Below are 14166 nucleotides of genomic sequence, written 5' to 3'. Positions count from 1 at the left end.
ACAAAGACCATTTGCTGTTGTCTTTTCAAAATGGTTTATTTTCTTTGCTAACTTATTTAGGCACAAATGAACCAAATATATTAAACATTTATAGGAATGTGTAAATTCATCTTCAGAAAATTGCCCAACTGTTTATTAGAGTGTCTGCATAATATTTGACCGCTTTCCTTTTTGCATTGATTTATTACACTTTCATTATAATAAAATTCAGTGTGATGTTTGAAATTAATGTGGGTGTTTTTCAAAGAATTACAAGTTGATACTCACAGTATAGGTGAGAGGACATAGCCCAGTCCCTTTTAAAGATAAATATCACACTTGGGATTTTTACTGTGATGTGGCATAGTATCACAGAATGGTATTTGTTTTGCAGACCTGGATAAAGATAGATACCAATTTTTTAATATGCTGACATTTGCCGTTTACCCAAATCAGTAAGCTTTGCTATGAGGAAGAAGGAAATGAAATGAGTCTTATATTTTTCCTCCGTTCCAGAAAACCATATTCTGGAAGATGTGAATAAGTGTGTGATTGCTCTCCAAGAGGGGGATGTCGATACGCTGGACAGAACTGCGGGTGCCATCCGAGGCCGTGCAGCCAGAGTTATTCACATCATTAATGCAGAGATGGAAAACTATGAAACTGGAGTTTATACTGAGAAAGTACTGGAAGCTACCAAGCTGCTCTCTGAAACCGGTAAGCTTACTTGAAATATTGTTCAAAATTAAGTCACTTAAAACTTTCAGTTAGTTCTCTGAAATCTGTAACTCAGAGGGGAACCTGTGCTTGAAAACAAGATATAAACAAACAAATTAATAATCATGTTTTTTTTTTTTTTTTATTCTCTACTCAATGCTACTGCAGAAGTCATATTGACAAGAGCCGTATAAGAGAAGAGATTCAGTATCCATCAGGGCTAGTCTACTTCATCAAAGTTTTGATGATTTGAGTAAATAATACACAGCCTTTTCTTCAAGTTCTTTCTGAGTTGGTTGATTATGTATTATGTGTCTCTAGAAAATCATTACAAATGTTACTCTGTGGTCTGTGCAGGTGAATGTACTTGTTGGTAACTGAAGTTGTGTTTCAAAACAAAACAATTTTTCATTGAAAATACATTTGAGCAACTGAAAATATATTACCTGATTGAAAAAATATAAAAGTCTGCTAGGTTATATAAAATATATAGATTATATAAAATAAATAGGTTATATAAAAATATAAAAGTCTGCTACATGGGTAGACTGGGAAAAAACACTGATTTTTGGGTGGTTTTTTTTAGCTTGTTTTTGCCTTCACAGAGCAGAGGTTGGATTCATCTAAGTGTAGGTAATTATGTCCAAGCTGGTCATTTCAGACTCCCTTATACTCAGTATTATCTGTTGCTATGTCTGTCTGAATTGCTCAGTGCAGGCAGTACTATCAAGTGCTCTCATCTGAAGCAGTGGTCTGCTTTTGTTTGGATGAATCACGCTTTGAATTTCAGTGACTTTACCGACTGGGTCTCCACTCACTGTGTACAAGTGACCAGCAATGATATAGATGCACGTAGTATAGATGTCTGAAAATGTCTGAGCTGATCCTCCCCTATCTCACTGCACTTGCTCATCTGGGCTTTAAAATCAAGATTATTTTAGAAGGGACAAATGAGAATGCTTCAGTTCAGAACACGGCAAATATAACATTAAGACAAAACAACGGACATCTCGCTATGAGACAGAAAAGCAAAAACTGGAGCTCTGGCAGCCTCTGTGTTAGCTTTGAGCACGATCAGCAAAATGAGCTAAAAAAATGTTGGAATGATTTGATACTACTTGTTGGGTTATTGTTGTCCCCAGTTTATTATCTTTTAGCCCTAATAGGGGACCCCAAGCCCTATGTGCACAGATAAATCCCAGTGACCAAAATCAAGAATTTCTTATTTTTCTGATCTTTCATTATGATTTATTAGCAATTATAGCTGAAGCGTGGATTCTTGTGATTGTGATTATGACTAGAACGTTGTGCCTTGAACACCCACAATGCTTGTAGATTCACACCAATCCATAGAAATTGGATTTTTTCACAAACTTTCACAGGCTCTTTCCTGCGAGCTGCAGAGAGACATTTTTGGGGTAAGGTTGGGAATCAGCAATATAATCTTCACCCTACGGTACGTGCTCCATTCGGCTCTACACAGCTATCTCCTGTGCAACATTCATGTTCACTTTACATCTGCCTGAACCCGGAGGATCGGGTTTTGGCCCTGTACAGCTTGAAGATAAGGCAATAAGGTTTGCTTTTTTTTTCCTCCAAGTTTAGTGATTCTGTTTAAATGTCCTGCGTTTTTGAGGTGGGAGAAGCAAAAGTGGGTCTGAAAATTGTTTTTATTATTCCCCTTTTTGTTACTACCCAACAAGATCAGTGGAATGAGTACTGTAAATTTAACTTAGTGGCAAATGTCTATGAAATGTCTAATTCACAACAAGAAAATAATCTGTTCAGTTTAGGTGGTTAAATGTTTTGTTGCACTCTTATGTTAAAGTCTCCTTTTGTTAAAGGAGAGATTTTGAAGAATTCTTCCTATCGCTAAGATTTATTTACTAAGCAAAACAAAGCATATTTTCAGACTTTTTATTCAGCTAAAATTTCTGACCTAATGTTCTGTAAAATTTTTATTATTAATTTTTCAAAGGAGTAACTTACTCCTTTGAAGCATATAAGCATGAAGGTATAAAGCACAGTTATATAGATCAGCAGGAGGCACAGTAAATACTTACATTCCATATTTAATGCACTTGTTTATATAATTTGAATTATAACTAAGTGCTAGAAGCTCTGGACTAAGTGCATCTTGACACCATCAACTTGTTAATGCTGGAATTCATTACTTAAGAATGAGTCCCTTTTCCTCAAAGTTATTCTTTATTTTGTAAAATGTAAGTAAACTTGTGAATGATAAAGAAAAATTTAAAAAAAAAAGTACAAATAAAAAAATCATGTGTACAAATTGTGCAGCAGAATTTCAGAGGACGGGATGGGCCAAATTCAATGGAGCCAATGAAGCTAAAACGATTTATGCCAGACACAAATGTGGATCATTAATATTGCTGCACAATTTCTTTCTGCAGCTTTTTGGGCCATTTACAAAGGCATTGATTATTATTTTTCTATTATTGTTGATTAAAGCAGGTAGAATTTACTGACTCATTTCGTCACCCTAGAATAAAGTGGTAAAAACGGTATTTAGACCATCCTCTGCCATTCTGTGCCCTGCCCATTTATACCCTGCCTTCTCCCCCAGAACTGGTCTCTGTCTACACATCCATCCATGCAGCTATGGATATAGAGAAATGGGTATCTGTGACTACATACATATGTTTATATATTCATTCTATCATCACCTTGAGATCCTGTGCAGATTTTTTCAAACGCTCAAGAACGATGAGAGTGAATTATTTAGAGTCAGGCTCCACCCACAAATGAACATATCAAAATGTCTGGGAGAAACTCAGTGAGGAACACCTTATCGTTTTCATCTTTGTTCCTCCTTATTTTTAACTGAATCTTTATTTATTTTCAAATGAAGTGCTTTTGAAGGCTGAGAAAAATGTAGTTAAATGACAGTGGAAGGGAAATAAGCACATTACATTTCTCTTAGAATTATTATTTACTTTTAACTATCAGCTCAGGAAAGGAAAGCCTCTGTTAAGCCTCCTTTGCCAGGGATTTCATGTTGTTGTGAGTACTGGGTTTGATGCACAAGTATGCATACACTGTTTTGGAAAGAGAAACACCTTGCTAATGGCTTTTTGGGGGGCGAGAAAAATTAATCTTTACTGAAAGCAATATTGGGTGGTTCTGGGAACTTGAAACTATGCAAACTTTACTTTAATAACTGTTTTCACCTTAAAGTTGTATTTGTTTGTTGTTTTAATTTACAGCCTTTGGAATATATGGGGTGGGGTTTTTTTTTGTGTTTTAGTGTTTTTTTCCTGTGCTTGACTAACCCACTGCCTTTATAGCTAAGTACTTGATAGAGGCTAGATTCTTATCTCTGACAGCAGTATTAGGGAGTGACGTATTGGTTAATGTCTTTTTAAAATTGGGTACTTCTATTTTCCTTTAAAACCAAAATAAAAACTTGACTCTCACTTGCTGACTTTCTTATAAATCCAAGATGAAAACTATAAAACTACAGAGTCTATGGGGCTTGCTGGGAACAAACACAAAGCTCATAGATTTTAGTGGATGTTAATTGTGTGCAGGAGTAAATGAGAGCTTCAGGGAGGGTTTTTTGCCTGCTTTTTTGGGAACTGTGAAGTTTTACTAATCTCTTTAGCTTGGTTTCCTAAAGAGCAAGGCGCAGTGGCTCCCTGGAGGCATCCCCAGCCCTGGGCATCAGGCACCTCCATGGGGCTAGGGGTGGCTGGAGGCCAGGCTGGAATCTCAGCCCACTGGTGGGAGTCAGGATCAGGCCCAGTGAGGAGAAGCAGGGTCAGACACAGCCCAGGGACTGGTAGGCAAGGCCATGCTGATGGCTGCTGTTAAATGTTATATTGGTATTCAGCATTTGTAGAGAACTGTGAAATTATCCTGCTACAGATGGTCCATGAAAAAAAAGGAAGGAGAGAAGGGTGGAAAGGAAAAGAGAAAGGAAAGGTTAAAAGCAAGGAAAAAGGCAAAAAGCAAGAGAAGGGAGTATGAGAAAAGAGATCGATTTCTGCTTGAATATGGAGATCACTTGTACTGCTCAGCACCAGCAGTGACTGAGGCCAGCTGCCTTTAATGAGGAGGAGACTGAAGTCTCCTCAACAATTGCTTGAGAAGCTGTAACAACTGAAGGGAAGAAGCATGAGTTTCTAAATGAGTAAAAAGAATTGTCCGTAGAAAGAAATCAAGTAACAGGCAACGAGGTTGAATATTATTTTTCAAGATTTCTGAGATGCAGGGAAGAGAAAAAGCTGTGACATTCTTTAAAGGTCAAAGGGTTGAATTTAAATTGAGAAAACTAGAATAGACTTTGCAGGGTTGTAATGAAAGGGAATGAATAGGAAATGAAGGAGAAAAAGCAGAGCGAATGGGACCAGAACTGCCTAGGAAGGGCTGTGAAAACTTTCCAATATATTTTTTTTTCCCTTCAGTTTGCATTGGATTGTCTGGAAACCATCCTGGAAGAGCACATACCATAGTACTTGGGTTACTCACTTCTGTGAAGGACATTGGAAATCTGCATTCGTCTGATTCAAAGCAGGAATTTGAGTTTTGGCTTTTAGCATGTTTTAAAAATATCCTAGTAATTTTGTAACTACCTGGTTTTAAGTAGGCCGCTCTCTGACTTCTGTTTTGACTCAAATTTTTTATTTTGTCTTTATCAGAATAGACTAAAGTTGAAAATCAACACTACTGGCAATTCAGCAATAAGCCTGTGAGAGTTTTATCAGTGTTAGTAGGACAAACTTTAAAGATATTTATCACTAGGAAAAGGCAGCTCAATGATATTATCAAAGCTAATACTAAAATGTGGTAAAGATGTATTTTTCAGCAGTGATATGAAGGGAAACAAAATGTAGAAGCAAGAAGATTAATTTAAGCATAGGTGTAATCCAAAAACCCCATATTGAATCTGAGGGAGAGCTGAAAATTGCAAAATGGAGCCTATTTAAAAAGTAAATGATGTTAAATTCATGTTTTTATGGGAGTTTCAGGTAGTTATAGCACAACTTATGGGTACCATCATCCTGAGAACATGAGATCATTTATCCAGGGGTTTTGATGAAATTATGGCTTTTATTCTGCAAAGCACTGTAGCATTTTCTTTAAAGTTTTGCTAGGCTGAAATCCAAAGGTCAAGGTATCACCAACAAAAAACATTTAATGCATTATTAAAAGAAAGGTATTTTACAAAAGGACCAGAGAATACCCAACATTATTTTCCACTAGTGCTTGGTTTGATCCAAAGAATTTTTAACCAGAGAGACTGTGTTCAATATGTATAGGAATACAGTAAGACATCCTGTAAAATATATGATAAAACAATTAAATGAGACACATAAGAGATTAATAAATCACCACAGTGTCTAAAAGCTTAAATACTATTTCTTTTTCTCTCCACTTTTAGAGTTTAAAAATAGAATATAGTACTAAAGGAGAATACAACGTAACCGATTTAGATTTTCAAAGGCTTTTCATAAAGTCCTGTATACACAGCTGTTTGGAAAATGGGTAACCATGGAGTGAATGTTAAGGCCTTTGATGGATTAAGAGCTGGTTACAAGGCACAAGCAAAGCACAAATGACCATTTCTCAGCAGGCAGAAAGATAAATCCTGTGATGCTTCGGGGGTCAGCGCTGTGGTTGGTGTATAATGTATTAATTAACAGGTGAACAGACAGAAGCAAAATTTGCCAAAAGGAAAATGTTGGTTTGGCTGATGGGAGTAGGGGAGTTTCCTTATCAGAAAGACAACACTAAAAGATAATTTTATTTAATTTCTCTAGGCAAATGGAACAATTTAAACTATATTATCTACACTGACAGGAAGGCTCTGAGCTAATTCATCCTCTCAGAAAAAATATGACTTCATGACAGGCAGCTGGGCAAAGATGCCTTCTCCATGCACAACAGCCCTCCTATCAGCGTTTAAGATGTTAGCCTGTACTTTAAGGAGGATATTCACCGAATGCCCCAAATTGTTGTTTCAGCTTTGATCTCCACAACCTAAAAATATTCCAGAAATGGAAGAAGGTCAAGATAAGGACAACAAAATTAAAAAATGTGGGGATTTGGAGACAAATTAACTCCAGGAGAGTTTTGAAAGACTAGGATTATCTATTTTGGTTGTGCCAGACACCTTAGATAAAAAATAGTAGGTTAGTATAATAGAGGTGCCCATTTTCATAAACCATTATTACTTAGTCGCTGCTTAAATCTTTTCTCAAAAACATCTTGTGTTCTTAAGAGCCATTTTTTAAAGTAAGGAGGATGATTGTGGAGGTAGAAAAAAATTTATACCAAGTCTAGAAAACATAGGCAGAAAAATGCAGTGAATATTGACTAGCTCCAACAGAATGTTTTGTTAATATAAGTGTGAATTGTACAACAATCATTTAAAATAAAAACACTGGCATTCCTTGCATCCCCTTGCCTACACACACCTACGTACAGATACGCACAAACTCATAACTAAAGCCAGAAGGGTGCTTTGCTTGTGTTATATAAACCATTTCGTGTCCAACAGCATGGAACGCTCTTCTTGAGGGGATTTTTTGAAGAGCTGCAGCTAGCTTTTATTTGAAATATTAACCTGAAGGGAGCTCCGTTTATTAGTAATAATATTTTGGGGGTACTCGCTGTATGTAGTCTTTCTTTACACAAGTAGGCAGGAGGATGAGTGAGACATCTGAAATTGGTGAGACACATCTGTCCCTGCAGCCATCATTTGTTATCCTTCTTTGTACGCTTTCTGATGTACCCTTTCACAACATGATTGCCTGCGATGCTGGACACGAGGAACCTCCCTGCAGACAACGCTTACCTTGGTTGTCCCCTGACATTTTATCTTTCTGCAAATGACAATTCAATGAGGACAAAGTTTGAAGGTTTGGGTTTTTTTTTTTTTTTCTTTTATGGGTGTCCATATCTCAAAATACTTGGTAATGTAACTCCATACATCCCATTAATTTCTGTAATGTACAGCTCAGCTGTACTGCACATGAGCAAATCCAACATTTCCTGAAAACATTGCATTGCCACGTCTATACTGCATAGTTACGTATACCCACGGATAAAGAAGGAGCCTTCTGTGAAGTGCCAGAAGACTCACTTAACACGTATGGGCCAAAGGGTCAGCACTTTGCCATAAATTCAAGGCACCCAGAGAACACTGGTTTTACAGTCAGTGGCTAAACTGGTGATGCAGGGTATTGGCAGCATAGGCTGATTCTTCCTGAAAGTCTTGTGTTTACTGCAAAATGCTATAGGGTATGTGTATTCATCATTTTGCATCTATCCTTTAACCATTTCACTGGGGGAAAAGCTAATCGGTACAGAGCAAGAAGAGGAAAGGTGGTCTTGTGCTTCAGATAGTGATGTTTCATCCTTTTCTATGCCATAGCACTTAAACCAGCATGCTGCCAGTTTTGCCCGAGTTTTGCCTTTCCTCTTTCCTAAGTGACCGATGTGAGACGTGTAGGGTTTGATATCCAGAACTGATGAGAATTCACATTTTTACTCATGAGTATTTAGCTGTAATGGAAGTCTGTGACAGCTTCTCTGAGCACAGAATGGTAAACACTCTGAAAACCCAATGGAGTGACGTAAAACACAGTCATAATTTTACATGGGCATTTCTTCATCCGTGACAACCAAAATATTATTAATATATGTATGTATATGCATGATATGTCTTTGCACAACATGTGCTACAAAGATACATAGATGGAAGCATACATTAGCCCAAGCAACAAAATATTTAAATCAAATTTGCTTCTCTGAAAAACAGTTGGTCTAATACTGTTATATATTGCATACTATTTCAGTAGAGCTTTATAAAGCTTTTTCTTTTTAATTAGCAATATAATAATAATGTTGTAAATTATTATATGATATGAGACCAGGGTTTAATAAACATTTAATGAAATATTTAGAATATTCTTATAAGGAATTTACAGTTCTTCTAGAACAGACTTTGACCAACACTTCAAGCTAAATAAGGTGTCATGTTCAATTCTTTATGCATCCTTCAAACTAAATTGAGAAACTGTGCTGTCGTCAACAGAGTGTCAGATATCCCATAGGAATTATTTTTTAAATACCTGTTAAAAACACTTAAACTTCCCCGTAGTAGACTGTATTCTTTCCTCAAGTAAATAAAATAACGGGTTAATAAATAAAAAAAAAAATAAAATAAAAAAATCCAAACCAAAACAAAAACCTAGAAGAAATTTCATTCAAAACTCTGAAATTTTAAGCTATAGCTTTGTAAATTTCCAGTACTAAAACCTCTTAAATCTGGATAATTGTTGAGCTTTTTTCCTAACGGAGCATCATTTTTTTCCATGTAGTGGGTCATTCATGGTGTTTTGCTTTATTAGTCTCCGCTGATAACCCTTAGCTCACAATACCGCCAGTCATCCCGGATAGTTTTGTTGATTTGTGTGACATACACAACTGTAACGTTCAGTAGAAGCGCAGATTCTCTGTGTGAGATTTTCAGGGATCCTTCCTTCAACTTTTAGCAGTGAGGAGTCCAAACCTTTAGACTGCCGTGTCAATCTTGAACAATCTTACCCAAATCAGACTAGATTTTTACAGCCACTTATTTCAACCAAGTGATTGGCACCTAAAATTACATGTCTAGTCTCTATGAATGTGGCATAGGGAAAATCAAATTTCTGAAGGGCAACTACAAATGCTTAAATGAATGCAGAGTTACCAAGAGCTAGCCAGAGGGCAAAGCTGAATATAGCTGGGTATATCAGATCAGTCATTTCTCTGGAGCTCGAGCATCTGGTTTGTCCAAGAACAGTCCGGCTCCAGAGAAAAACCTCTGGTCTTTGAGAAGGGTGATTCCCTTGGATCCAAACCCCTGGATACTAGAAAGGGTTGAGTAGGTGCTTGTCTCTTTAAAATTAAACTCTACAAAGTAGCTCTGCTGATGCCATTCAAAAATAGTCTTCTAGCTAGAAAAAATGCCGCAAAGTTGAGACATTTGGGAACCCTTCAGTTCCAGTGAGATTTGGATGGAAAGCAGCCACTTCTCGCTCAGCCAGTGCCCTCCTGGGCACCCTTCTGATTTAGAGCCAAAAGTGTTCTGGGATTTGGTGCAAGAATGGGATTTATTTATGCCATGGTTGTCCAGAGCAGATATCTGGTCTAAGCCAGTCATCTGTCCTCCCTCTCTATTCAACGGGCAGAGGAATATCAGAACTTGATTCAGCTGAACTTGAACTTTCTTAAAGTAGGTGTGATGAATTGTCTAATGGAAACATCTATTGCTATCCGTTTGGTACAGGGAAACAGATTTCTAAGTTTGAGATGTATGAAGTAGGATGAAACCAGGCCAAGTTTCCTAACTCCCATTGATAGCACTAAGAATTAGAAACCCGCGCACCTGGAGGGACCTTGACCTTTTTGCTTTCTTTGTGTCTTAATTATCCCTCTCTAGATTTCTGAACATTCACTTCTACTTAAGATTGTGAGGAATTTAAGTTCCTAAATAATAAGGACATAAAAGTGCATTAAATTAGCTAGGCATTCAGTCTTGCATATTAATGAAACTTAATATTCTAATGCTATGAACAATAACGCCCAAATATTTTTAATATTTTTAGCTCAATAATTTTATTATGTAACCTAACTTTTCCCTGTCAGCGATCTTATTGTTCCCATATCACTAAACAAAATTTGCAGCTATGTTTTTAAGTACAAACGTTGCAGTACAAACTGATTGCCGTAGGAGGAAAAAGTCAATAGAGAATGTATTTCTAGAAAATAGATAATTGCTTGATAATTTTAATATGTAGGAGATACGGGTGGGGTGGGAGAAAAACAAGAAAAGCTTTAGAGAAAATATTTTCTGTGTGGAGCAGGGTGGTTCAAGAAAATACAGGTTGTATCAAGGCATGAATTCACCCGTGGAGATGTGCTAGTTTTCTATTATGCTGATAGTAAAAAAAAAAAAAAAAAAAAAAAAATCAATCAATAGATGAAATGGAAGTAATTTTAACTTTGTTGTTTCCCAATTTTTCTCCAGCAGCCGTTCAACCTAGGTTTTGTTGGCAGTGATTTTACTTTCAATGCGATTGAAAACTCATCTACAGAAAGGCTTTAAAATCTTCATTTGTTAGAAAGACAAAGTCGATAAATTAGAAGTGTTGCTATTAACTTGGGCCCTGATTCTGTCAACATTTATGCAGGTGCCTAATTAAGTCGTGTAGTTAGACTGAGAGATGTTAATGGATCACATTTTTCAGTCTAAGTGTATGCATAACTTCTTTGAAGACCACAGCTCGAACTAAGAAACCAATATTTAATTTTTCCCCCAAAGTACTGACTTGCTTATGAATCTGAAATTCATAGCCAATCTCTCTGTGCATAATAAATGAACCATCCTCTATCTGATGCATTTACAGGTTTCAACTCCAGGTAGAGATTTGATGCCTTTGCCTGGATTTTGCTTGTAGCTGTTTCACTGACGGCATAAGAATATCCTTCTTTGTACAGTAAATGACAGATAAGAAAGACTGGAGGTTTTGTGGGTGCAACTGAGTCAGGTATTTCCCCATACATCACTGTCATGGAGCTCCTCAAGTATGGCCCAATAACTTTAACTGGAGAATAATAGAGTCTTAACTCAATTTCCAAAAACTTGACTGACAATACATGCTTAGAGAAACTATAAGTAATAGCATCTTATTAGTTTAAGATGTTTTTTCTTGCTTGTCTAATAAAAAATGAGAACTGATGTAAAAATGCAAACAAGCAATTCATAATATAGTTTAATAGCTATTTCCATTTTGAAACAGTAGATAATGTTCACTTGTAAAAATGTAAATTAAGGACTAAACTATAGCCAGGTCTGCAAGGTCAAAATTCTTGAAAGAAGGTTGTCCCCATGGTAATACAGGTGGTCAAAAATGAGTACCTCATGTTCACCGAAAGGAGCAAAATGTATTTTTCCGTCTCCTTCCCATGGCCTGATGCTTACAACTTCTGCTGCTTGAATGAACGCATGGAGTCATGACTGTTGGCAGCTTACCAGTGAGAAAAATGACCTCTGGGGCTTCATTCTGGAAGATTATTGGTGTAAGGCTTCATTGGCTGAGCTGAAGGACTTAAAATTTAGGTAGAAGGGGAGAAAATCCCATACAGAGACACTATGGGAAAATATGGAAGAGCCTGTCATCCTTGGACAATTGAGCTCTGCTTTGGCCTCTACCTACTTGTTGCTCTTGTACATCCATTTCAAGCAAAGGGTGGTTGTAAGTCCAATAACATTGCTTTAGTAATGTATGAGTTTAAAATGTCTCTCAGAAATTAAATATTTATTTCTGACGAGGAGCGTTTCTTATTGTAGCACATTTTGCAGAATCTGGTGCTGAACGGAGACCCTGTAGCCGCCTATTAAATACTTGAGCAACAATTTCCATGATACTGGGGGGGAAGTTCTGATTTACCAAGTAAATAACCTCTTAAAATATTTCACTTCTATGTCTCCCTTGTAGATCTCTGTGTCTAAGACTTACAACTTCAGAGGGTCTGCTTGTGACCAGACTAGCATAACAAATACAGCATGTATCCTTGCCTACTTTTTCTGTGTGCTTTCATATTACAATCATAGAATCGTCAAGGTTGGAAAAGACCCTTAAGATCATCGAGTCCAACCGTTAACCCAGCACTGCCAAGCCCATCTATACCATGTCCTCGAGCACCACATCTATCCGTTCTTTAGATACCTCCAGGGATGGAGACTCAACCACTTCCCTGGGCAGCCTGGTCCAATGCTTGACCACCCTTTCAGTGAAGAAGTTTTTCCTAATGTCTAACCTAAACCTCCCCTGGCGCAGCTTGAGGCCGATTCCTCTCGTCCTATCGCTTGTTACTATGGAGAAGAGACCGACCCCCACCTCGCTACAGCCTCCTTTCAGGCAGTTGTAGAGAGCAATAAGGGCTCCCCTCAGCCTCCTCTTCTCCAGGCTAAACAACCCCAGCTCCCTCAGCTGCTCCTCATAAGACTTGTGCTCTAGACAATATTCATTGGTCAAGTAAAAAAACAATTGGAAATCAATAATTGTAGCCCAAATATAATGTTTAGATGTTAAAGGTGTAAAGTACAATATATATTACAAGAAGAGAAATTGATTACAATGGTCAACGGTCAACTAAAACAAGCATCTTTATCTTCTTTTTTGGGGGAAAAAATCTCAGCAGTGAACTCTAGCAGGCTATGAGCAATTTCCTTCAGGAGTTGCTGGAAGTTTCTTCATTTGAGTATTTTAAACATGATTCAGAAATAGCTTCTAGATAAAGAGTATAGAAGAATTAATGTTATTTGGACTTAATTATGTTATCAAAACATAGAAATATATGTCTGGATACAACCACAAAATATATTTAAAAAAAACAAACAAACAAAAAAAACCAAAACATTTTCACATCTTTCACATACACATGCTACAAAAATTTCTGTTCAGTGCAAAAATGAGCATAGTACTCCAACTAGGGCCTCACTGTGCAACTTCACAGTATCTTCTCTCAAGCCCTTTTATATATATTGTAATAATTCTAGATTGGCGTCTGCTGTTTTTTATGATAGCATCACATTGTTAGACACGTTGCAAAAGTCTGTTTGACTTCTCTTTCTGGTTTGACAATGTACCATGGGTAATTATTCCTTGAGATGCTTTTTCTCATGAGTTCCATGTCCACCTTATAGTAATTTAATTTACGTTTCCCTTGTTTTGCTTCTAAGAATATCATGTGTGGCCATGTCAAAAATCTTACCAAAGTCAAGCTGTATCACATCTACTGCTTCTCCCAACCCACTAGTTAGCTGCCCTGTCAAGGAAAATATTGTAATAGCTTGATGCAACCTATTTTGACAAATCTGTTGCCTTTCCAACATCTGCTCATTATTTACAAGATAATTAAATATTAATGGCTTTACATCGTGTTTAATTTTCTTTCTGGGTACTGAAATTAGGCTGAATATGCTATAATGCTTCCTCCTTTTCTTCTCTACCTTTATATAAATAGATATGTGTTTTTTCTTCTTTCTCTAAATCCCTGGAACTTTCATTGTTATTGTTTTTCTTGAGTTCAAAAATTGCTTTGATTATTTTCTTAAGAACTGCAGGGTAAATTTTATTACGCTTTGTTAACTTGAAGGCATTTTTAACAGATACATTTCTTTATGTTTATGTAGATGTTCTCCAGACTGCCCTTTCCTAATTCAGGTCTATTGCACTTACTATTAATTATGTTAAATACCTTACTACCTCTGCTCTTTAGGAAATTCTAGACAGAAATTTAAGGACCTTAAAAATGAGGGTTCTTTTCGTCCTTTTCTGTTGCCATTTTTGCATCTCTAATTTTACTTGTTTTATCCCTAAGACCCTAAATAGTTTTTCTTCTTTATGTTTACTTGTTTTCATTGTATTTTTAATGATTACTTTTTGATTTTCA

At 36.7% G+C, this 14166-nt stretch overlaps 1 protein-coding gene across 3 annotated transcripts in view; it reads left to right on the top strand.

The window, feature by feature from the left end:
• CTNNA2 (catenin alpha 2) overlaps positions 1–14166 on the top strand; it is a gene marked incomplete at both ends in the record, with an annotated part of 509011 nt that overhangs the window by 445771 nt on the left and 49074 nt on the right. For all 3 annotated transcript variants that reach the window (XM_082315551.1, XM_082315553.1, XM_082315552.1), the window contains one exon: positions 496–696. In XM_082315551.1, coding sequence (XP_082171677.1) covers positions 496–696 — 201 coding nt within the window. The remainder of the gene's footprint in view (positions 1–495; positions 697–14166) is intronic.

Source organism: Platalea leucorodia (assembly GCF_965183815.1).
Source record: "Platalea leucorodia genome assembly, chromosome: 6".
NCBI classification, from domain to species: domain Eukaryota; kingdom Metazoa; phylum Chordata; class Aves; order Pelecaniformes; family Threskiornithidae; genus Platalea; species Platalea leucorodia.
The sequence above is the reverse complement of the archived record's forward strand: the minus strand, read 5'-3'. Positions and strand labels throughout refer to the sequence as shown.